The 24763-nt window shown below is 41.4% G+C and overlaps 1 protein-coding gene across 1 annotated transcript in view; it reads right to left on the bottom strand.

Moving 5' to 3' along the window:
* The window catches only part of LOC105492325 (dynein axonemal heavy chain 5), a 257015-nt gene that overhangs the window by 141139 nt on the left and 91113 nt on the right, over nt 1-24763 (bottom strand). Inside the window, exons 31-37 of the mRNA XM_011759339.3 lie at nt 20351-20514; nt 15372-15528; nt 12336-12548; nt 11102-11326; nt 9541-9713; nt 681-859; nt 103-290 (exon numbers count right to left, since the gene is read on the bottom strand). Coding sequence (XP_011757641.2) covers nt 103-290; nt 681-859; nt 9541-9713; nt 11102-11326; nt 12336-12548; nt 15372-15528; nt 20351-20514 — 1299 coding nt within the window. The remainder of the gene's footprint in view (nt 1-102; nt 291-680; nt 860-9540; nt 9714-11101; nt 11327-12335; nt 12549-15371; nt 15529-20350; nt 20515-24763) is intronic.

Below are 24763 nucleotides of genomic sequence, written 5' to 3'. Positions count from 1 at the left end.
CCATTCAGGAAAATAGATAAATAGATGACATATGACCAGGGAGATGCATGAAAATTGTGATAAGAAGGCTGAAATTCAGTAGCTTTTCTAGCCACTCCTTACCATGGTTAAGAAAAGCCCAAATTCAGGGTTCATAGTCACATTATCTCCATCAGTAAAAATAAAAGACTTTTTGTGCTCCTTTTTACATGTCAGAATAATGGAAATTTGCTGGGCTGCAACCGAAAGAACTGGTAGATCAATACGGTTAAATTCGTCAAAACAACCCCAGGATCCAGACTGTGCCAGTCCTTAGAAAGGAAATTAAATGAAAAATCCAATTAGTATATAATTTTGGAAAACCAAGAAAAAGGATATTATGTAGCTGCCAAAATGAGCCAGATGTAAGTTCATTCAAAAGAAAAGTGGAACAAATAGATCTATGCATCAAGTGACCCAAAGCAGCTCACAATTTGGCACTGTACCTATAAACACCCAAGCTGCAGTGATAAAGGAACATCAAAAAAAGGCAGGTGATAGTAACATTTGGTCCACCCAACCTGACAGGATTGAAGATTTTCCAAAAAATTTTACAAAGTTGAAAATGATTCTAAAATGTGGCCAATTGTTGAAAACAAATTTTAGCAAAGTATTCCATCTTGGCTGAAATTTCTCACCAAGTTAAAAAATATAACCCATACCTTTAAAAATCCGTCCAAGTCCTCGGAAATCCATCTGGTCTGAACAATTGAAAACCACGACGTATTTCCCTAGGCATCGTCCCATGTCTTTAGTGGTTTCTGTTTTGCCTGTGCCTGCAGGTCCAGCAGGGGCTCCTCCCATGCTCATTCCCAGAGCTTGAGCCAGCGTGATGTAACATCTGCATGGATAGAAACATCACTAGAACCAGCCCCCAGGCACCTGGAAATACTTCTGAGACATCACAGTGACATGAAACACACGCAAAATTAAAAACCAGAAGGCCACTGTCCCTACCTAACATTTCGAATACAACATCCTAAAACACACTTATCCTTATCAATGTTAACACATGTTGAGGAAAAGGAAGGGGTAGTCTATGATCAACTAAGTTTAAAAACTCCTTAAAAGGTTAAACAGCTTTCTTTACTGATGAATTTTTCAGGCTTTCTTATCATAATATACAGAGAGAATCTCCAGGTATAAAAATAATACATTGCATTTCCAAACTGTATTTGGCAACACTTTTGCAGAGATCTATCCCCATCTAAAAAATATGTATATATATAAATATGTATATATAAATATATATAAATATGTATATATAAATATATATATATATTTCTGTGAAACAGATCGGGATCCTTTTAAATAGATTAATCCCTTTTGAATCTAAGAGTTGGCCATTTGATGTAGCTGGGATTTAAAACACACATTGCTAAATAATCACATCTTGAATCTATTTCTGTGAGTAACTACTAAACTTGCACATGCTTTCAATTGCATCTTACTATATGAGATTAACAAATAAAAGATTTGGTGAGAGAATACAAGAATGCCTGCAAACGAAAATTTTTCACCTGATAGCTTGCAGATGAATTACTTGTTTGCCAGCACCACCTGGTGTTACCAAAGGAGACAAATTATAAAGTGGTGCTATGTAGTGTTTTCTTATGGCCAAACTATAAAGCATTCATCTGACTTGAAAAAGACTTCCAAGGAAATGAAGTGACTATCCAGCTTGAGCAGTGGAAATGAACACTGAGTGCAACAGCTGGGGGTGGTTCCAGGTTCTCAATGTTATTGAAAACGAGTGCTATAAAGGCAAGTAAATGACTCAGTCCTTAATGTATGCAGAGCCTGGATACAGAGGAGAAGACCCGGGCATGAAATCAAGAGGATGCCTGCTCTCACTTTGATTCTGCCTTTTAACCCAAGGTCTGATTTCTCCTGTTGCATTTTTGCCATGCTTCCAGAGCAGAGTCTGTAACAACAATAGACACCACAGTGTGATCCACATACATCATCTAGTTTCATCCCCAGAGAACCCTAGAAGGAGGCTACTGTTCCTTTCCCCCATTGTACAGAGAGGACGAAAAAGGCTCACAGAGATTGACTGACTTTTCTCAGGACTGCGGCAGGAGAACTGAGACAAGCCAAGTCCTCTCACTTTCCAGCTCTGAGACAAGCCCACCCTATCCGGGAAAGAAAAATAACTACTGGGCACTAGGCTTGATACCTGGGCGATGAAATAAACTATACAACAAACCTCCATGACACAAGTTTACCTATGTAACAAACCTGCACGTGTACCCCCGAACTTAAAAATTAAAACCTGGAAAAAAAAAGATTAAATAAAATACCAAACACATAAAAAGGGAATCCATGTCCATCAACTCTGATCACTCAGCTGCTCTGTTATGCAGACCCTTGTTACAACTGAGATGACTGGATTCATAAACTGAAGAAGTAGCAAGTTGCTTCAAACAGATCAATCCTATTTACATGAAAAGCAGGTGGGCATGCCTGGAGACTTCTCCCTGACTCAGCTAGGTGGGCCTTCAGACGCACTTCTACACTGGCACCCAAACTGCCTGTCGGCGACAAGCATGGATCTGTCAGAGCATCTCCCTGTGTGTCTAGAGAATTCTATATGTGGGTGTACCTCCCTTCTTGCCTCCCTTCTCTGCTTTCCTTTCTAGTCTATAGGCTATTTTCAAAACCGTTTCCATTCATGAACAGGGTTTGAACTTTACGTGTTTAAGTTGCCTGTGGTCAACTCCATTTTAGTTTTCTACCTTCCAATTAAACTGCTATAAACCCTCTGCGGTCAGGAACTAGGTCTGGTTCACACTTGTACCCTCAGCTACTTGCCTAATCCCTGGCACCTTGTACTATATGAACAACATCTGTTGAATAAATGGCTTGAACTGATCCAGCCATACATTCTTATCTGGTCCCTCCTGTCCCAACAGCTACAGGAATTAGAGATGCAGAATGTGACCCTGATGCCAAATGGAAAATGAGCGACCCCGTGACCCAGGGCTCATTAGCACTCGAACTAACCAAATCTATCACCAGCATTCGTCTTAAGTATCCATAGCACTGTCGGTGCGTTTTGTCACAGGTAAACCAGAAGTGGTTTCAACTCCTATTGGTTCTAAACTGCTGAAAAGTTTCCTAAGAAACAATGGTAAATGCATCAGCAGGGTATATTTCTTCCTTGAGAACTTGGTTTAGTTACAAACTCTTTGATTATAGGACATGCTTAAGGAGAAACCAAAGAAAAGATTGCTAAAGAATGTGTTATCATAGGCCAGGCGCAGTGGCTTATGCCTGTAATCCCAGCACTTTGGGAGGCCAAGGCAGGCGAATCACAAGGTGAGGAGCTCAAGACCAGCCTGGCCAACACAGTGAAATTCCATCTCTACTAAAAATACAAAAATTAGCTGGGTGTGGCAGCACAGGCCTGTAATCCAAGCTACTCGGGAGGCTGAGGCAGGAGAATCGCTTGAACCCAGGAGGCAGAGGTTGCAGTGAGCCAAGATCACACCACTGCACTCCAGCCTGGGCAACAGAGTGAGTGAGACTCCTTCCCAAAAATTTTTTTAAAAGTGTTATCAGCAGTTTTGACAAGCAACAGTGATAGCAAGAATAATAATAATAACAAACATTTGCTGTGTCACACCCTGTGATGGGTACTTATGTTGCCTCTAGTCCATGCAATGATTCCAAAACAAGGCAATCAGGGAGGTTAGGTGTCTTGCCCAAGACTACACAGCTGCTAGGGACAGAGCTGAGCAGTCAACACTCAAAACTCACAGAAGCTGTGGGAATGTCAGAGAAAGGTACAAGTCTTGTCTACATTTCTTATCAAGCAGATAAGATGTCTCCATCAGCCCTCAATTTCCTCTGCCCTCTGCTTAAGTGACAGCAGTAGTCAAGACAATTCTAGTCTTCATTAAAAACACTATGAGTTTTGGAGAAAAGCACTGTATGTTATCACATTATAATAGCTATTTTATCATCTGAAATGTCTGCAACTCTGCCCACATGGCATTGAGCTTCCCCGAATCCATGGAGCTGCCACAGCTGTTAAATTCACGTCAGTCAGTGAAGGAATGATAACATGTCAGTGCCTCCAACATTTGACTTTTTTAAAGTATTAATTTCAATGAGGAGTTTTCCCTTGCAAAAGGGAAGCAAATCTTGCAGTGGAATCTCAGTTACTATCGAAAATTAATAACTCACTTCCCACACAATCAAGTTAGTTAAAGAAAAATAAACAAGTGGGCATTTAGGGTGAAACAGACAAACTTCAGAATCCCTTCACTTACATATTTAAAAATCCTTATTTTGCTTTCAAAGTTCTCAGGTTTTTTGACATCAAAAGATATACAAGATAATGAACACAGTGGAAGAACCAAGTTGCAGAAAAGACTGTAAACTATGATACCTATATGTGAAACTGAAAAAGGATTTTGATATCTAAGCATCCACAGTTTTCAGAGGGATAGAAAATAAACCGTTGATCATTTTGAAAAATAGAAAAGTTTTCCCTTCCACACATTCTACTTCACGTTCTTCTGTACCATTTACATTTTTCACCATTAAGATGCAATTTTGGAAATAATCACTTCTTTCATTTATTCAAGAACCATTTATTTAGCATCTGTTATGTGACAGAACAATTCTAGCAAACACATCACGTGAAGCTCATGCACCAAGGATCTTTCATTCTAAAAAAAATAATAAAAATAAAAGATTATTTAAAAATAAGAAACAGGGAAAATCAAGCTGGGTAAGAGGGTTATGGGATTTGGAGATTGTGGGAGGTCGGGAGACCCTCTGAAGTGACTCTCTAGCAGAGGCCTGAAGGAAGAAGGAAGCAAAATATGCCACTATTAAGGAAAAGGGTTCCAGGCTAAGTGTGTAACAAGTGCAAGGGCCCTGAGGCAGGACTGTGCCACAGCTGGTACAGGTGCCACAGCTCGAGCAGGTGGCCCGAGCTGAATGAGGATAGAGAAGCAGAGAAGTAGCAGAGGCCAGATTGTACCAGGCCTCACAGGACCATGTGAGGACATTGGCTTTTACTTTGCATGAGATGGAACCATGGGAGAAGTTTTGGGGCAAAGGATCTGACTTACATTCTGGTGTCTGAACTGAGAACAGACTGTACAGGGACAACGATAGAGGCAGGAAAGCCAGTTAAAACATTATCAGAAGGATCCAGGTCAGAGACTATGGTCGTCTGGATAAAAGTAGTATGATTCCTGTAATCCCAGCACTTTGGGAGGCCGAGGAGGGCAGATCACCTGAGGTTAGGAGTTCAAGAACACCCTGGCCAACACGGTGAAACCCTGTCTCTACTAAAAACACAAAAATTAGCCAGGCATGGTGGCTTGCGCCTGTAGTCCCAGCTACTCAGGAGACTAAGGCAGGAGAATCACTTGAACCCGGGAGGATGCGGTGAGCGGAGATTGCACCACTGTGCTCCAGGCTGGGCGACAGAGTGAGACTTCTTCTCAGAATAAAAAAAAAAAAAAGAGTAGTAATGATATAAGAATAATTGTAGGCAGATAGAGAGGGTTAAAAGGAGTCCTCGGTAAGGTTTTTTTCTTTTAATAAAAGCATCTCCCGAAACATTTCTTTTCTAACAGAAAAGCGGCTTAAAGAGCCAGGCCGGCAAGCTTTGAAATGCAAATGCTGGTGATTAGAAACTGGGTCCATCCAGCATGTCAATTCCCACCCTCTTCTCCTTGTCACCATGTGCGCCAAGCATCATGGCTGCCTCCAGATAACTCCACGTGTGCAGGAATCATCGCGACCTGCATTTGCATATTAAAAGACTGGGGTGGGAGGGCCAGTTTTCTCCAGGGCTACATGAATGACACACCTGGTCAAACCAATACCCTAAGCCCTGTGCAAATCAGACACCGCCTCCTCTAGCCTCCTAAAATAACCGACCATTTTCCCGTTTACATGGTTTTTGTCTCTCCGCTCCAAGCACCCCTTCTCTGTCTCTGTACCGGGGAGGTTTTTCCTTTTTTCTTGCCCATTAAACTTTCCACTCCTTGAAACCACTGCACGTGTGTCCACGGCGTTTATCTAATTGGCGCAAGACAAAGGACTCTGGTGTTCCTCCAGGCATCGGAGCAGTCATAAGGCAAAGAGGTGAAAATTGTCATCACATTCGAGAAGGAACCTGAAAGTAGTGCTGACCAAATTGATGGTAGATTATTGGAAAATGAGGTGAGAGAGAAGGAAGGGCTTCCAGCTTACTCCAGGGAGTGCTGGATTGCACTCTGGGAAGGTGATGTATTCACAGGCTTCAGGGGTTCGGACATGGACATCTTTTGCGGGGGCATTATTCTGACTATCACACTTCCCCCCACCACTCTGATAAAATGGAATGGCCACTTGCTAAAATGAAGATGAAGACAGGAGGACACTTTTGTGAGGCTGATTTAATGCTAAGGTTAAATATCCTGTAAGCATCCAATGGACATGTCACACAGGCAGATAGGTATGTGTGTCTGGAGTTCAGGAGAGAAGCCCTGGTTTGAGGCAGAGTTCGGGGTTTTTAAAGTCATGTGGGATCACCTAAGGAATGAGTAGAGGTGGAGAAGAGAAGAGCCTGGCAGGTCTATGTTTAAAGGTCAAAAAGATGAAGGGGAACCAGTAGGAACAGGTACAAAAGGACAACCAGACCATTAGGAGGAACCAGGTGAGTGCAGTGTCCTGGAAGCCATGTGATGAAAGTGTATCAAAAAGGAGAGAATGATCAACAGCACCCATGCAGCTGATTGTTCAAGAAAGACGAGATCCAGGAAAAACCACTGGATTTAGCAACAGGTCTGGGTGACTTTCAGGAGAGCTGTTTTATCAGTGATGGGGAAAGTATGACAAAATAATCGTCTCCCTAAAATACTCATGTTCTAATCTCTGCAACCCGTAAACATCTTACCTTCCACAGCTAAAGGGACTTTGCAGATGTCATTAATGTTAAGGACCTTGAGAAGGGGGGATTATGTTGGATAATAAAGGGGACTCAACCTAATCTCATGAGTCCTTAGAAGCAGAAGAGATAGGCAGAAGAGTGGGTCAGAGACACGAGACAGAAGAAGGAGGGGGGATTCAAAGCATGGAAGGCACCTGACCCACCACTGCGGACTTTGAAGATGAGGGAAGGAGTCAGGATCAAGGAACGTAGTGGCCTTCAGACGCTGGAACAGCCCTGAGCTGACCTAAGACAATGGGGACCTGGGTCCTCCAACCAGGAGGAAAGGAATTCTGCCAACAGCCTGGAAGAGCGGGAAACAGAACTCAGTCTCCGGGAAGAAACACAGCCCTGCTGACACCTGATTATAAGCCCGTGAGACCTGCATCAGACTTCTGATGGACAGAACTACAAAAAGAACACATTCGTGTTGTTCAGCTTTCTAAATTTGTGGCAATTCTTTAGGGCAGCAATAGAAAATTAGCAGAGAGCCTGAGTGAAGTGAGTTGAAGAAAAACAAGGTGGAGAGAAACTATGTTTTTGAGGGGTTTTGAAGGGAGCATGGAGCGGGAAGGAAACCGGGGCAATCACGGTAGGGTTTGCTGTGTGGAAGCAATCACAGCAGGTTTGGGTGTTGATGAAAAGGATTCAGTAGAAAGCAAAAATGGATGATGCTTCCAGAGAGGAAATCCTGGGGTCAGTGGAGGCGTTGGCTTTGGACGGCGAACCTGGAGAGAAAGCCGCTGCATGAGAACAGTCACCCAGGTTAATGCACATGGTGGTGGAGATGAACGCTTCTATCTTCTCAAAAAAGTCAAGAAATAAGGCCTTCGGTGGAGACAGAGGAAGACAAGGAAGTGCTAGAGGCTTGAAAGGCAGGAGACATAAAATAACTACATAAGCATTTTATAAGAAATTCGTATTTGGGAACTCTACTTTTTTTTTTTTTTTTGAGACTGAGTTTTGCTCTGTCACCCAGGCTGGAGTGCAGTGGCGTGATCTTGCCTCAGTGCAACCTCCACCTCCTGGGTTCAACCGATTCTCCTACCTCAGCCTCCCGAGTAGCCAGGACTATGGGCACACGCCACCACACCTGGCTAATTTTTTGTATTTTTAGTAGAGACGAGGTTTCACCGTGTTAGCCAGGATGGTCCCCATCTCCTGACCTTGTGAGCCGCCTGCCTCGGCCTCCCAAAGTGCTGGGACTTCAAGCGTGAGCCACCGCGCCTGGCCTACTTTTTAAATGAACATTATTTTTAATGGACAAATCATCATTGTATATAATTACCAGACATAATGTAATGTTATGTTATATGTATACAATATGGAATGATTAATGCAAGCCATTTGACCATAATGAGCATTCAGCGCATCCCTGAAGCAGAAACAATGTAGTTGATACTACAAAGTTCAAATTAGACTAAGCAAATCACAGAATATTAGCCCTGCAAGCACCCTTAGAGACAACATAGCTCAAGGGTCCCCAACCCCCAGGCCACAGACCAGTATTAGAGCTGAATGAGGATAGAGTATTGGTCCATGGCCCATTAGGAACCGGGCCACGCAGCAGGAGGTGGGCGGTGGGCAAGTGAGAGAAGCTTCATCTGTATTTACAGCCACTCCCCATGGCTCACATTACCGCCTGAGCTCTGCCTCCTGTGGTATCAGTGGCAATATTAGATTCTCATAGGAGCACAGCCTTTATTGTGAACTGCACATGAACCCTATTGTGAACTATGCGTGTGAGGGATCTAGGTCGCTCGCTCCTTACAAGAATCTAATGCCTGATGATCTGTCACTGTCTCCCATCACCTCCAGAGGGGACTATCCAGTTGCAGAAAAACACACTCAGGGCTCCCAGTGAATCTAAATGATAGTGAATTGTATAATTATTTCATTATCTATTACAATGTAATAATAGAAATAAAGTGCACAATAAATGGAATGCACTTGAATCATCCCGAAACCATCACCCACCCCCTTGTCCGTAGAAAAATTGTCTTCCACGAAACCAGTCCCTGGTGCCAGAAAGATTGGGGACTGCTGGCTTAGCTCATCTTACAAATGAGGAGACTGAGTCTAGGGAGGTTGCAGTGGCAGGTGTCACTAATACAACTCATAAATAGCAGGCCAAGGGAAGAGTTAACACTCTGGAGGCCTTGCCAGTGGTCTCTCCCCACTTTTACCTGCACTGATACTCGATTTCTTTCCTGCTTAAAAAAAAAGAAAATCTTAATTTTCTTTTAGTAAGAACAACAGATACTCAAGCAGCCCCCCAAGATCCACTGTGATTTGCACCTGACAACACACAGCAATTAATTCCCTTTCCTGCCCATTGTGCGTCCACACAGTGTTTATACATTTAAACTCTGCCTCTAGAAGACTGAAGGCAGAGGAAGCAAGGTCAGTGTCAGTCACAAACCTAAATCCCCTGTGAAGACACAGGTGTAAAGCTAAAAATACTAAATTTCAAAGGTTTTAGTATAAAAGAGTCTATAAACCCTAAGAGAATTTAAGCAAAAATCCCCTGAGCAACTCGAGAGAATAAAAACGGTAGGAGATGGGGAGAAGGGCTCCATCACCTGTCTGTAAGTGGAGTTATGACAAGCCTGTCAGTGCAGCCTAAAAATTCATTCTGGTATATGAAAGCCACATCTGTGATGTGAATCATCATCTTGTCAGAATCTTCGTTAAAGTAAAATCTGCACTGTTTCAGCCACTCAAAGTCCATAGGACTCTTGATATGCATATGACACTGAAATTCAAAAGGTATATGTTAGAGCTGTGATGAGAATCACTCATTAAATATACACATCAGCATTCATGTAGATCATAAAGTGAAATAAATGAAACTCATAGACAATCCAACTATTTCAGAGGTGTCAACTATATCACCAGCCAACCCATTCATCTATTGATGAGTAAAAAAAGAAACTTTGGAAGACATGGGAGTAAGAAAACTCAAGAGAAACCCCTAATTATGCCCCTCCAATTTAAGTGGCTTTACACATTTTAATAATAAGATATTCATTTCTTAAATTTCACCCTTAAATGCCTAATGCCATAGTCCTAACCATGAAAAAAGTATGTTTTGGCATACGAAGACAGAACTAAACAATCTCAATAGGAAAAAGACATCTCTTAAGACTATAACAAAGTACATTGTTGGGGTTTTTTAATCCAGTAATTATTTTTCCCAAGAATTACATTGGGCCAAAATTTCTAACATCTAAATGACAGGCCATTGCCTGGCAATGCTTTTGTCCAGATCTTTTAGCCAAAGTTTTAAGCCACTTTCATCATTTTCTTTGACAAATAAGAAATCTAAAATTAGCCTGAGCCCTTCATTTCTCAGAGAGACAAGTAGTGTGCTTAACTATTAAGGCAGGAGATTAGCACACAATAGCTTCAATGTGCTACCTTTACTTCCATTACATCAGGACCAATCTTTCATAATCTTTTTTACATAATGTGGTGAGACAAATCCAGAACATTATTATGAAAATAAGAGCTTTTTGCCTCTTACCTAGTGTATTTTACAGTAGATGACAAATTTCACTTCTTTTTATTTCCCATTTTCTATAGCTACAAAACTCTCTTTTCCCACCCTGTTCTCTCTTTAAAAGCAAAAATGTGGGACACCTGAATGTCAGAAGCTCTATTAGGAAAGGCCATTTGCAATCAATGACATAAAATGTAGCAAAACTTGTTAAGAATGTGATTTTTCGAAAGCCTTAAGGGAAGTCCTAAACAGCTCTACTAAGCAATAGTACTAATAATTTTCATAGCAAGAAAGTAGTGATCTTCAATTAATAGGTAAAAAGCAAAAAAGATGTATGAAGGCTTTTCAGATGCTACATGACAATTTTAACATTAAAAATCATCACGTTAAAATATTTTTAATAAAGTCTAATTGCCTCAATAACATCTTAGCATAGATCATCAGAATATGATTTACATTCAGTTAAGACTGAAAAGAAAGCTTTTTTTAAGACTGAAAAACAAACTCTGATTACGAACATGATTCTTAGCCAGAATTTAATCTTTTCCTTGAATTCAATCAAACCAGTTCTACCGGTCAAACACAGAGAGTGTCTAGAATTTGTTTTTCTCTACATGCCACAGCATTTATAAAGAATTTACCAGGTCATCAAAGATATCCCTTTGGTGCACATGAATAGTAATCAGAGTCTCATATTTCACTCGTTCCGTGGAACTCAGATCCCTCGTGGTGATGTCTATCAGTGTATTGAGTAGCTCCAGGAAAGTCTCATTAGTTTTCTGCATGATTTTTTTATCAAACTTGGCATTTCTAAGGGCTTCTTCTGAATCTCGTGTCCATATGATCTGAATTCCTAATAATCCAACCTTATGGAAATAAAAAAGGCTTTATGAATTTGTATGGCGTATTTATGTATTTAAATAGAAATTACAACGTGATCAATAGTTGTGATTCTTACACAAGTGTAAAGCCATGATTACATCAACTTTGATATCTTTTTTCATAACCTATGGAAATTCTATTTCTTATCATTTTAAGTCATTTGTGTTGAAGTCACATTTCTCCCTAGATAGATTTTAAGTTGCCTGCAGGCAAAGAATGTCTGAAACTTGCTTTACCCAAACTAGCATAATGTTGAGACAGAGCAGATGCTCACCAAATTTTTATTAATCACAGTAACGAAGAAAACATTGTTTCCTGTATTTTAATGCTGAAATCTATTTTTCATTTTTTTAGTAAAGTGTTCAATCAGTACATTTTCATGATTTTTGTACATTGTTACATCAAAAGATTGAGTAGGAAGAAAACTGTTACGGCCGGGCGCGGTGGCTCAAGCCTGTAATCCCAGCACTTTGGGAGGCCGAGATGGGCGGATCACAAGGTCAGGAGATCGAGACCATCCTGGCTAACATGGTGAAACCCCGTCTCTACTAAAAATACAAAAAACTAGCCGGGCGAGGTGGCGGGCGCCTGTAGTCCCAGCTACTCGGGAGGCTGAGGCAGGAGAATGGCGTAAACCCGGGAAGCGGAGCTTGCAGTGAGCTGAGATCCAGCCACTGCACTCCAGCCTGGGCGACAGAGCGAGACTCCGTCTCAAAAAAAAAAAAAAAAAAAAAAGAAAGAAAACTGTTTTAAGTTAAAGACAATACATCAAATATATCTATAACCCAAATATACATTTAAGTCTATAGATATATGACCATATAATCTGTAGTTAAAAATCTTTAAGGTTAAGTATATTTAATGAGTCCTTATGAAAATCTTAATACTGGTCTAGAGTTAAATTATAGCCGTTTGTGAAGCTTACAATAGGTAATGTCTGAGATTTAAAATGACTATTTTACAAAACATACTTTCCAATTTCAATACACTGACCTGAGCAGGGAACGATGAAAGAAATTCAATTAGTTGGAAACCTGTTTCTTGAATATTTGCAGCTGCCTGGCGAATCACAAGATGCAATGAGGACTGAGATTCTTCCAAAAGAGAATTAAGCCAAACTTCTACATTGCCCTCTGCCATGACAGGTTTATCCAATTCAATCGTCTCACCCTCTCGAGAGGAAATTGACAGAATTCGATCATAGATCTATGTTAGAAACAAACAAAAAAAAGCTATAGTCATATAAAAAGTAAAAACTAATTCTTGACTTTGACTTGTCCTTCCCATAGAAAGTAAAGCTACAGATTATAAAATACTGTAAAAGCCAAATATAAACTACTTAAAAACAATTTTTTAAAAAAAGCCATGAATCTAAAAGCCAATACAAGATCAATTTCAGGCTGGGCGCAGTGGCTCACACCTGTAATCCCAGCACTTTGGGAGGCCGTGCCAGGTGGATCACCCGAGGTCCGGAGTTCAAGAACAGCCTGGGCAATATGGTGAAACCTGGCTCTACTAAAAATACAAAAATTAGCTGGGCATGGTGGTGGGGTGCCTGTAATCCCAGCTATTTGAGAGGCTGAGGCAGGAGAATCGCTTTAACACAGGAGGCAGAGGTTGCAGTGAACCGAGACCATGCCATCGCACTCCAGGCTGGGGGACAACAGTGAGACTCCGTCTCAAAAAAGAAAGAAAGAAAGAAAGAAATCAATTCTAAATAAACTATACTGTAAGGGGGGAAACTTATTTTCTAAAAGAAATATTTAATACAAATATGATGATTTTTAAAATCTCTAAAGTTTCCCAAATGAAATGAGGCTTCTAAAATCTAAAATGTTATACTAAGTCCTCCTTAGCTGTAGACAGAAGTGATCTACCAAAAAGCTAATGGGGCTTCAGCTTCAGGGCCCCTCACTTACACAGACCGTTTCCAAGGTCTTGAATATGAATTTGTATTTATAATTTTACAAGATTTAGCACCCACACAAACAAAATCTGCCCCTGACTGTAGAAACCTTATGGCAGGAGCAACAAAAAACAAAAGCAACACGATCTTAAGAAGCAACTGCTAAGAACAAAGGCTAAAAGTCTGTGGGCATTTAACTAACAAAAGGGAGCTACACGGTAAATAAGATGCTGAAAGATACTTAAATTATCTTCCATACAACTTGAGACAGTGAGAAGCTTTGCTCTTGGACCATGATGTCCTAGTGCTGTGGCAGAGGATTTAAGCAAAACATCAGGAAGATTTTTCTGATGAATTAAGTCCCTTCTTTCAACCCACACACCCAATAAAACAACAAGAAACACTGATTTTTGAACCATTAAAATCCATCCTGTTTTCCTTCCTCTCTGTCCCCTCTAACCAAGCCTTGTTACAGCTGTTCAGCCTTTTTTATCCCGATTTTGCAATGGCTTCTTACATCGATTTCCTTGCCCCCTTTCATTCCGCCTCCTACACTGCACCAGAGAATGTTTCTGAAACACAGATCAGGTTACTGTCCTGCTTAAATGCCTCCCATGGCTTTTTATCATGTTCGGGATGAAGCAGAATTCCATCATGTGATGCGCTTGGCCTTTGGAATCTTGCCCATCCCCACTTCACTCTTTGCTCATGGCTCCCTGTTGTGGGCCCAATTGTGACTCTCAAAAAGATATACTGAAGTCCTAAGCCCTGACACCTGTGAATGTGACATTATTTGGGAATAGCGTCTTTGCAGATGTGATCAATTTAAGATGCAGTCACCTCTAGCCTCCAGAACTTTGAGAGAATACATTTCTGTTGTTTTAAGCCACGGCAGCCCTAGGAAATGAATACACTCCCTCACACAGCCACGCTGCTGACATCCTAGGCTTCCCACCCCTAAGGGCGCCCAGAACTCCCTTGCACATGCTCTTCTTCTGACCTGACCGTACTTCCCTTCACCTGCAAGGTTATATTCCACTTACCTTTAAAACATCAGCGCAAATTTACATTCTCCTGCAGAAAGCCTTCCCTGACACCCCCATACACCTAGGTGAGGGCTCCCTGATGGGCATTCTCATGATCTTTGTGCTTAATGGAGCACAATAATAATCATTGAAGTCCCAAATTATCAGCAATTTAATTGCCCAATTTCTCTGAAGTGTTATACTACATAAAACTGACTTCACTGTTGATCACAATATATTCTTCCTGGGAACCCCAGGCCAGCATCATGTCTAGCAGATAGCAAGGAGCTTGACCTTAACAAGTGGCTTTTCATTGCTTCGAATGGAATAGCTCTAACACCCCCCTAACTGCACTCTGAGGGCTACTTGTTTACTTCCCTGTCTCCCTGACCCGAGCACAAGTTCACGGAAGGCTAGTGTATTCCCAGTGTTAAGCATGACATCTGGAACATGGTAGTTGCTCAATAAATGTAACACTGCATGCTAGGATGAAGAAATGAATGTTACTAGGGTTTTGTATGAAGCACCAGAGGGAAACTGAATACGATATCTAACAAGAAGAGTCACTTTCCTAGGGAATTTGGGTGGAGGGATGGATTAGACAATAGATTTCGGCAGCTGTGCAGGTGTGGTCTCCATCAAGTTAAATGACCTATTGTGAGTCGCATGCAGCTTCATGATTCTAGACACATGGAAGTGTAAAAAAAAAAAAAAATTTGAATAAAGTATGCCGAAACCAGATTAAAACAATTAAATCATAAGGGCAAGTCTGTTAAGACGTTATTTTGTGAACAGCTGGTTTTTTATCTTGTTGGATTTCTGACTAGTTAACTTTGTGTGTAAAACCATGAATGCTACATAAAATGCATTCTTAATCTTAAACTAGCATTTTTTTAATTTGAATCTACACTTTGGATAATAAGAAATTATACAGTTCTGAAGGTAAATTGGGCCCCAAGATTTTTTTTTAGTCACTGGCCAAGAGCTAATGAACAGGGAGGCAACCCTTGTTATAAACCCGTTTTCAAAGAGCTACTTAAAGATAGTTGAGGTTCTAAGGTACGGTGACTGTTGGCCTGCCATTAGAATTAGGCGAACCTTGTCATGGAACTTGACAGATTTAATGTTGTCAAACACGTTCAGCAAATGGGCCTGTATCGTGTGGGAGTCCGATGCCTGCCCCAGAATCTCTAGAAGGGCAGGATCTGAGACGAAGAAAAATCGAGGAAAGCACAGCCGCTTTTTCTCCAAGTACCTGCGAGGAGAGGAAAAACATAAACCTTTATAACCACACAAAGCTCATCGTTCAAAGAATAAATTAACCTGGATGGGAAAAGGGGGGAAGATTGTGTGACTTGTAACATTCTGATTTTCCCACATGACTTCTCAACAATTTTTCGATTTTTTAAGAATTTTGTCAAATAACATTCCATATTCTGATGGAGAAATAATTTTTTCCCAAAATTGGTGGCCGAATTCCCTCCTTTTTCACAAGTATAATGTACACCTGTTGCACAGTCTGGAAAATCTTGTACATTCTAGGTAGAGAGTAAGATAAAAACACACCCAGGCAGGTTTTGGTTTTGGGTTTGGGTTTGGGTTTCCAAGCCCAGCACTGTGTCATCTAAAGGCTCCCTACAATACTTGAAATTGTAACTTAAAAGAGAATCCAATGAATTCATCATCCAAGCAGAAGCAAAACCCAGCTGTGACGAGCTCCGTGGAAAAGCTGTGGCGCTCGTCTCTGCCTCCAGGAGTTTCCAAAGTTCACTGGATGTTCCGATCGCTGAGCTGCTTTCAGGCAGGCTTTTGTTTCTGTATTTCTTTCTGTTCCGGTCATTCCTGATGCTACGGATATGTGTATTCTGTTGTTTTCTTAACTATAGCTTTCTATCTTCATTTTCTAGCATATTTTGTTACGATTATTTTAATTGTACTTCTTTTTGAAACTTTACCAGCTGTTTTAATTTCTTTTTTAATTTTTGCTCTTCCCTTATCACTTGTATTATTAATCATTTTAGCCCTTTTTCGACTTTTTTATTTGAGACAGAATCTCACTCTTTCACTGAAGTGCAGTGGCATGACCTTGGCTCACTGCAACCTCCACTTCCCGGGTTCAAGTGATTCTCCTGCTTCAGCCTCCGAAGTGGCTGCAACTACAGGCTTGTGCCACCATGCTCGGCTAATTTTTTTTCTTTTTTCTTTCTTTTTTTTTTAGTAGAGATGGGGTTTCACCATGTTAGCCAAGGCTGGTCTCGAACTCGTGACTTCAAATGATCCACCCGCCTCAACCTCCCAAAGTGCTGAGATTACAGGCATGAGCCATCACACCTGGCATCAACTTTTATTTTAGGTTCAGGGGTACATGCGCAGGTTTGTTATATAGGTAAACTGCATGTCGGGAGGTTGGTATACAGATTATTTCATCATCCGAGTAATAAGCATAGTACCTGATAGGTAGTTTTCCAATCCTCACCCTCCTGCCACCTCCACCCTCGAGTAGACCCCAGTGTTTGTTGTTGACAGCCAAACTCCTGTGATGGTATAGAGAAGATACCTTATATTCACGGACACAGTCCGATGACCCCAACTCAAATTACGAGCTGATCTGTGTGAAGACCCTTCCTGTCCATGCTGATCCTCGACAGCTTGGGAGGGTGTCATTTTTGTATAAATACGATTTCTCAAATGTTTACACAAGGCTTACAAATGTTGCTCATAATCTCTTCTTGGTAACAGAATCAAAAGGGAAAGCTCAGTAAAAACTTAATAAATAAAATAAAAATTTTTTTAAAGTGTGCACAATTTTAGAGTAGACATTTTCTCTGCGTGGTTATAAAATAATGCCCAAATGTTGGGTGACAGAGTACAATATGTTCATAGTAAAAAGAAAGAATAAAAAAGAGAAAAATAGGCCAGGCGCAGTGACTCACGCCTGTAATCCCAGCACTTTGGGAGGCTGAGGTGGGTGGATGACCTGAGGTCAGGAGTTTGAGACCAACCTGGCCAACATGGTGAAACCTCGTGTCTACTGAAAAAAAAAAAAAAATGCAAAAAATAGCTGGGTGTGGTGGTGCGCCCCTGTAATCCCAGCTACTCGAGAGGCTAAGGTGGGAGAATCACTTGAACCTGGGAGATGGAGACTGCAGTGGGCCGAGATTGTACCATTGCACTCCAGCCTGGGTGACAGAGCAAGACCCCATCTCAAAAAAAAAAAAAGAGAAAAAACAGAGAGGGGGTTGTGCATGTGTACGTGTGTGTGTGTGTGTGTGTGTGCACGTGTGTGTGTGTGTCTGTCTGTCTGTCTGTGGTGGTGGGTGGAAGATGAGGGAGAGAAAAGTAATAAACTCAGCTGTAGGTAGTCCAGTAGATGGTACCTCAGCAAGTGGTGACTGAACCTGCATGATGTTTTAGTGATCCCTGCCCCTCAGTCCTTCCATGTTGAAGAATGCCCAGAGCAGGGAAACTTTCAGAAACACTTTCCTCATTTTCTCTGACCTGATCCTGGTGTTAGGCACATAGCACTCATGCTGCGTCTATATCTAAGAACTGTCAGTGGTGCCTGAACCACATTTGGTCATGCTAAATAATTATTAGGCTAAATGGAATGGCGCAGCATCCATCATTAGAAAACAACCTTTTTGTCCTTCAACAGTTACTTGACTTGATCTAATAATTTTATAAAGGAGATCAACTAATTAATCCCTAAGACTCCATTTTTCTAGACCTTTATGTTAGAAGAATTACTTGCAAATGGTTTTGCTTTAAAGTGAACATTTAAAGGGTACTTTACTGACATTGGTGTTGGCTACAGCCATGGTGTTTAAAAAGCCTCTTTAGGTGTCTAGTGATAACTCTATAGCAGCAATCCTCAACCTTTGTGCCACCAGGGACCAATTTCATGGAAGACAATTTTTCAATTTTTCTACAGACCTGGGGTTGGGGTGGTTTCAGGATGATCCAAGTGCAATATATTTACTGTGTACTTTACTTCTATTATTGTGCACTTATGTTTCTATTATTATTACATGGTAAAAATAATTATACAACTCACCATAAAGTAGAGTCAGTGAGAGACCTCACCTTGTTTTCCTGCAACTAGATGGTCCCATCTGGAGATGATGGGAAACAGTGACAGATCATCAGGCATTAGATTCTCATAAGGAGTGCGCAACCTAGATCCCTCACATGTGCAGTTCACAATAGGGTGTATGCACAGTTCACAATAGGGTTTGCACTACTATGAGACTGTAATGTTGCTGCTGATCTCACAGGAGGCAGAGCTCAGGTGATATTGAGAGTGATGAGGAGCAGCTGTAAACACAGATGAACCTTCGCTCACTCACCTGCTACTCACCTTCTGCTGTGCAGCCCTGTTCCTAACAGGCCACGGACTGGTTCCAAGGTTTGAGGACCTCTGCTCTATAGCACAGGCCTTTGAAACACCCATCACCTAAATTAGAGTAAACGTGCAAATATTTGCAACAGAAAACTTTGGCCCTACCGCTAGCTTCAAGGTAGTGGGGTGGACATCCATGTAAGCATGGTTTTGTTCAGACTCCTCAACTTTCCTAAAAGTCCACCAACTTCCACATCTCCCCAGCTATATGCTGAAGCCTATGAATTTGTCCTTAACCAGCAGTGCAGACTGCCTGTCCTCTGCATTCTTGTCAGGGTTTACATCTCTCACGTCTTATGCTGCCCAATACCTTCCACCAACATGGATATGAAAGTGATATTCATGGAGGATTCATTAAAGTGTATGCAGTGATTCCATTCCCTTAGTTCCCTGGAAGACGCCATTCCATTAGAGAGGCTCATGTTTGATTCATGCTGTGATAAGAAAGTAGATGAAGATTCTGCTCTGGGTTCCCTTTTAAAAGGATACACAATAGAAATTCGTCCAAATTATCAATATGAGGACAAGAAAACATAATGTCTCCCCAAGTAACTTTTATTCTATGAATCTCATGAACCTATCATTTGTCACCGTTTACCTTGGGCCCCAGGAAGGATCTTTGCTCTCTAATCTAAGGTCCATTTGTAGTTTTTCTCTGCACCAATTTTACCCTCTGAGCTTATTAGCCCTTTTTTTCCTTTGACCTTAACTTTCTCATTGCATGGTTATTTTTCAGCAGCCGTCCCAAAACTTTTTCTGGTTAGCCAAGAATAAATAAGTAATCCATATTGCTTACAAGCACCCCCATACAGGTCTTTTTTCCATTTTTAGTATAGTCACTTTTTTTGTTCAACTTTAATAAACTATCTATTTCATCGAGATGCTGCCAGAGCACCATTTGAAGCCCAGTATTTTAGCCATCACCCGTGACTACGAGGGCAGCCTGGCTTCGATGAGCTGAGTCCTGCAGTGCACAGGACAAGCTGGCTATTCACAGGACACTAGTACAGGTCATGAGGCCTTCAGGATGAATTCATGGGGAAAGATAACTGTCTCCGAGTGGGCCAAGGAGACATCATTATTTAAATTAAATGCTCAGGCGCTTGAGTTTAACTTCCTTGTCAATGTACACTTAGCATATTACTATGTAACATATTTCTACTTACATTATTGTATTGTGATTAACCAAGGGAAAAAAAACAAACAAAAAAACTTTATGACTCTTGGAATTCACCAAGCCTCCATACGCATAAATGTGTGTGTAGATAGATATTATATTAGATACTTTTTAATATAATCCTGATTGCATGTATATACTAAACACTGTTTCATATAATGAGCATAATAAAATATGTTGGTTCTATAGATGTTTATCCAAGAAGAATATCAGAAAAACGGGTGTATTAATTTTTAAAAGCAGGCACTGTATGAGAATGTTCATACAGTCTTATCCCAGTGATGGAAGCAACGTTAAGTCCCATGAGTCCAACATCAGGACAAATCTAGCAAGTGTTTGATGAGAACATAAGGCTTCAAAATATCAGTTTCATCTGTGCAACAGCTTTATACATGAATTAAGCCTTAGCAAACGAAAACAAATTTGGCTAATGCTATCTAGTCTCCCTATATCCTTTTGTCTCAAGGATACTGAGAGCTTTCAAAGAGCCAGGGAACTTACCCAGTAAGGGATTTCTGGCATATCTCCAACTGGTCCAGCAAGTGCGGTAACAGCTGCCCCAGGGTCTCATCTCCAACACAGCACTGAACTACATTGGGCACTTCATGTGCCCGAGTCATGATCTTCACCCAAGATTTATCTATGTTAGAAAAGCGCTTGGCTTCCTATGAGAACAAGGTAACAAAGCACACTTAGATTTGGACACGTCTGTGATCTCAAAGACAAAGTATCTCACATTCCTCCAGTTGAGGCTAGAGTTTTAACGGTCCAGATATCCAAGCAATATACGCCAAATGTCATACACATTTTATTGAAGTTCGTATTGGGCTTTCTGTGCCGTATCATCCCCTGTATTAAGTAAGTATCCTTAGCTCAACCTTGGGACTCCCGTTATGTTAAGTTAAAACAAGAAATGAATACAAAAGTAATAATACAATTCAAGAAAATATGAAAAGAAAGGACACATCTTTCTTTTCAGGGGTTATCTCTAAATGAAGTACATTTCCTATTTTTATATTTTCTATATTGAGCACTGGATTGTTTGTTTATATAGAAAAAGTATTCAAAAATAAAGATACAAAATTAATTCCAGTATAACTGGAATATTGTAAAAAAAATTTAATGGCAAATGCACAGATTATCTTGAGAGGGCAGGAATCATATAAGTTTTCTTCTTTTTTTTTTAAGACAGGGTCTCACTCTGTTGTCCAGGCTGGAGTACAGGTGCTCAATCACAGCTTACTGCAGCCTTGATTTCCTGGGCTCAAGTGATTCTCCTACATCAGCCTCTCCAGTATCTGGGACTACAGGCATGTGCCACCATGCCTAGTTAATTGTTTTTCGTTGTTGTTGTTTTTTGTTTTTTTGTTTTTTGTTTTTTGTAGAAACAAGGTTTCATCAAATTGGCCAGGCTGGTCTTGAACTCCTGGGCTCAAGCAGTCTTCCCACTTCAGCCTCCCAAAGTGCTGGGATTACAAGCATGAGCCACTGCACCCAGCCCCAAATTTTCAATTTCTTCTTTAAAGCTTTCTGTATGTACCAATGAGTATATACTATCAAATATGAAAGGAAGAAACTACACCTAGCACCTTAAATACTCTGCATAAAAATTTCTAAGTCCAATTTTAGATTCTTCTTCACTCATTAAAAAGAAAAACATGGGAATCCTGGGCATGATGACCAAATAGGAATAGCTCCACTCTGCAGCTCCCAGCGAGATCAACACAGAAGGCAGGTGATTTCTGCATTTCCAACTGAGGCACCTGGCTCATCTCATCGGGACTGGTTAGATAGTGGATGCAGCCCACGGAGGACAAGAAGAAGCAGGGTGGGGCATTGCCTCATCCAGGAAGTGCAAGGGTTTGGGGAACTCCCCACCCCAGCCAAGGGAAACCATGAGGTACCATGCCGTGAGGGACACTGCTATCCGGCCCAGTTACTACGCTTTTCCCATGGTCTTCGCAATCCGCAGACCGGGAGATTCCCTCGGGTGCCTACACCACAAGGGCCCTGGGTTTCAAGCACAAAACTGAGTGGCCGTTTGGGCAGACACTGAGCTAGCTGCAGTTTTGTTTTTTGTTTATTTTTTTTTTTTACATGGAGTTTTGCTCTTTTTGCCCAGGCTGGAGTGCAATGGTGCAATCTCGGCTCACTGCAACCTCCGCCTCCTGGGTTCAAGCGATTCTCATGCCTCAACCTCCCAAGTAGCTGGGATTACAGGCATGTGCCACCACGCCCAGCTAATTTTGTATTTTTAGTAGAGACGGAGTTTCTCCATGTTGGCCAGGCTGGTCTCGAACTCCCGACCTCAGGTAATCCACCTGCCTTGGCCTCCCAAAGTGCTGGGATTACAGGTGTGAGCCATCACACCCAGCCATTTTTTTCATACCCCAGTGGCACCTGAAACGCCAGTGAGGCAGAACTGTTCACTCCCCTGGAAAGGGGGCTGAAGCCAGGGAGCCAAGTGGTCTTGCTCAGTGGATGCCATCCCCATGGAACCCAGCAAGATAAGATCCACTGACTTGAAATTCTCACTGACAGCACAGCAGTCTGAAGTCAACCTGGAATGCTTGAGCTTGGTGGGGGTACGGGGGTCCACCACTACTGAGGCTTGAGTAGGTAGTTTTTCCCTCACAGTGTAAACAAAGTCACAAAGAAGTTCAGACTGGGCAGAGCCCACCACAACACCACACAGCTGCTGTAGCCAGACTGCCTCTCTAGATTCCTCCTCTCTGTGCAGGGCATCTCTGAAAAAAAGGCAGCAATCCCAGTCAGGCGCTTATAGATAAAACTCTCATCTCCCTGGGACAGAGCAACTGGGGGAAGGGGCAGCTGTGGGGTGCAGCTACAGAAAACTTAAACGTTCCTGCCTGCCAGCTCTGAAGAGAGCAGCAGATCTCCCAGCACAGGGCTCGAGCTCTGCTAAGGGACAGACTGCCTCCTCAAGTGGGCCCCTGACCCCATGCTTCCTGACAGGAGACACTTCCCAGCAGGGGCCAACAGACACCTCATACACGAGAGCTTCGGCTGGCATCTGGCAGGTGTCCCTCTGAGACAAAGCTTCCAGAGGAAGGAGTAGGCAGCAATCTTTGCTGTTCTGCAGCCTCTGCTGGTGATGCCCAGGCAAACAGGGTCTGAATTGGACCCCCAGCAAACTCCAGAGACCTGGAGAAGAGGGGCCTGTCTGTTAGAAGAAAAACTAATGAACAGGAAGCAGTAACATCAACATCAACAAAAAGGACAACCAAACAAACACTCCATCTGAAGGTCACCAACAGCAAAAACCAATGGTAGATAAATCCACGAAGATGAGGAAAAACCAGCACAAAAAGGCTGAAAATTCCAAAACCAGAATGCCTCTTCTCCTCCAAAGGAAAACAACTCCTCACCAGCAAGGGAACAAAACTGGACAGAGAATGAGTTTGACGAATTGACAGAAGTAGGCTTCAGAAGGTGGATGATAACAAACTCCTCCGAGCTAAAAGAGCATGTTCTAACCCAACATAAGGAAGCTAAGGACCTTTATAAAAGTTAGAGAAATTGCTAACTAGAATAACCAATTTAGAGAAGAATATAAACGACCTGATGGAGCTGAAAAACACAGCACAAGAACTTTGTGAACCATACACAAGTATCAATACCCAAATCAATCAAGCAGAAGAAAGGATATCAGAGACTGAAGATCAACGTAATGAAATAAAGCGTGGAGACAAGATTAGAGAAAAAATAATGAAAAGGAATGAACAAAGCCTCCTAGAAATATGAGACTATGTGAAAAGATCAAACCTACGTTTGATTGGTGTACTTAAAAGTGATGGGGAGAATGGATCTACGTTAAAAAACACTCTTCAGGATATTATCCAGGAGAACGTCCTCAACCTAGAAAGACAGGCCACACCAAGAAGATTCTCCTCAAGAAAAGCCACCCCAAAACACATAATCGTCAGATTCACCAAGGTTGAAATGAAGGAAAAAATGTTAAAGGCAGCCAGAAAGAAAGGTCGGGTCGGGTCACCCACAAAGGGAAGCCCATCAGATTAACAGCAGATCTCTCTGCAAAAACCCTACAAGCCATAAGAGAATGGGGACCAATATTCAACATTCTTTTTTTTTTTTTTTTAAGAGGAATAAGTTTTTTATTTTTTAATTGACACGTAATAATCGTACAAATTTATGGAGTACAAAACATAGGGATATTTTGATACCTACAGTGTGTAGTGATCAAATCAGAGTATTAGCATATCCATCACTTCAAACATTTATCATTTCTTTGTGCTGTGAACTTTCAAAATCCTCTCTTCTGGCTGTTATTGTGTATCACTCATATGTGGAAGCTAAAAAAGTTGATCTCATAGAAACAGAAAGTAGAATAGTGGTTACTAGAGGCTGGGAAGGGTAGCAGAAAGAGGAGGATAGGGAGAGGTTGGTTAAATGATACACAATAACATTCTTAAAAGAATTTTCAACCCAGAATTTCATATCCAACCAAACTAAGCTTCATAAGCGAAGGAGAAATAAAATCCTTTACAGACAAGCAAGTGATGAGGGATTTTGTCGCCAATAGGCCTGCCCTACAAGAGCTCCTGAAGGAAGCCCTAAATATGGAAAGGAAAAACCAGTACCAGCCACTGCAAAAACAAACCAAAATGTAAAGACCATTGATATTATGAAGAAACTGCATCAACTAATGGACAAAATAACTAGCTGGCATCATAATGACAGGATCAAATTCATACATAACAATATTAACCTTAAATGTAAATGGCCTAAATGCCCCAATTAAAAGACACAGACTGGCAAATTTAATAGAGTCAAGATTAATCAGTGTGCTATATTGAGAAGACCCATCTCACATGCAAAGACACACATAGGCTCAGAATAAAGGGATGGAAGAATATTTACCAAGCAAACGGA

This window comes from Macaca nemestrina, chromosome 6, assembly GCF_043159975.1.
Source record: "Macaca nemestrina isolate mMacNem1 chromosome 6, mMacNem.hap1, whole genome shotgun sequence".
Classification (NCBI taxonomy): domain Eukaryota; kingdom Metazoa; phylum Chordata; class Mammalia; order Primates; family Cercopithecidae; genus Macaca; species Macaca nemestrina.
Note: the sequence above shows the minus strand (reverse complement) of the source record. Positions and strands in the feature narration are given on the sequence as shown.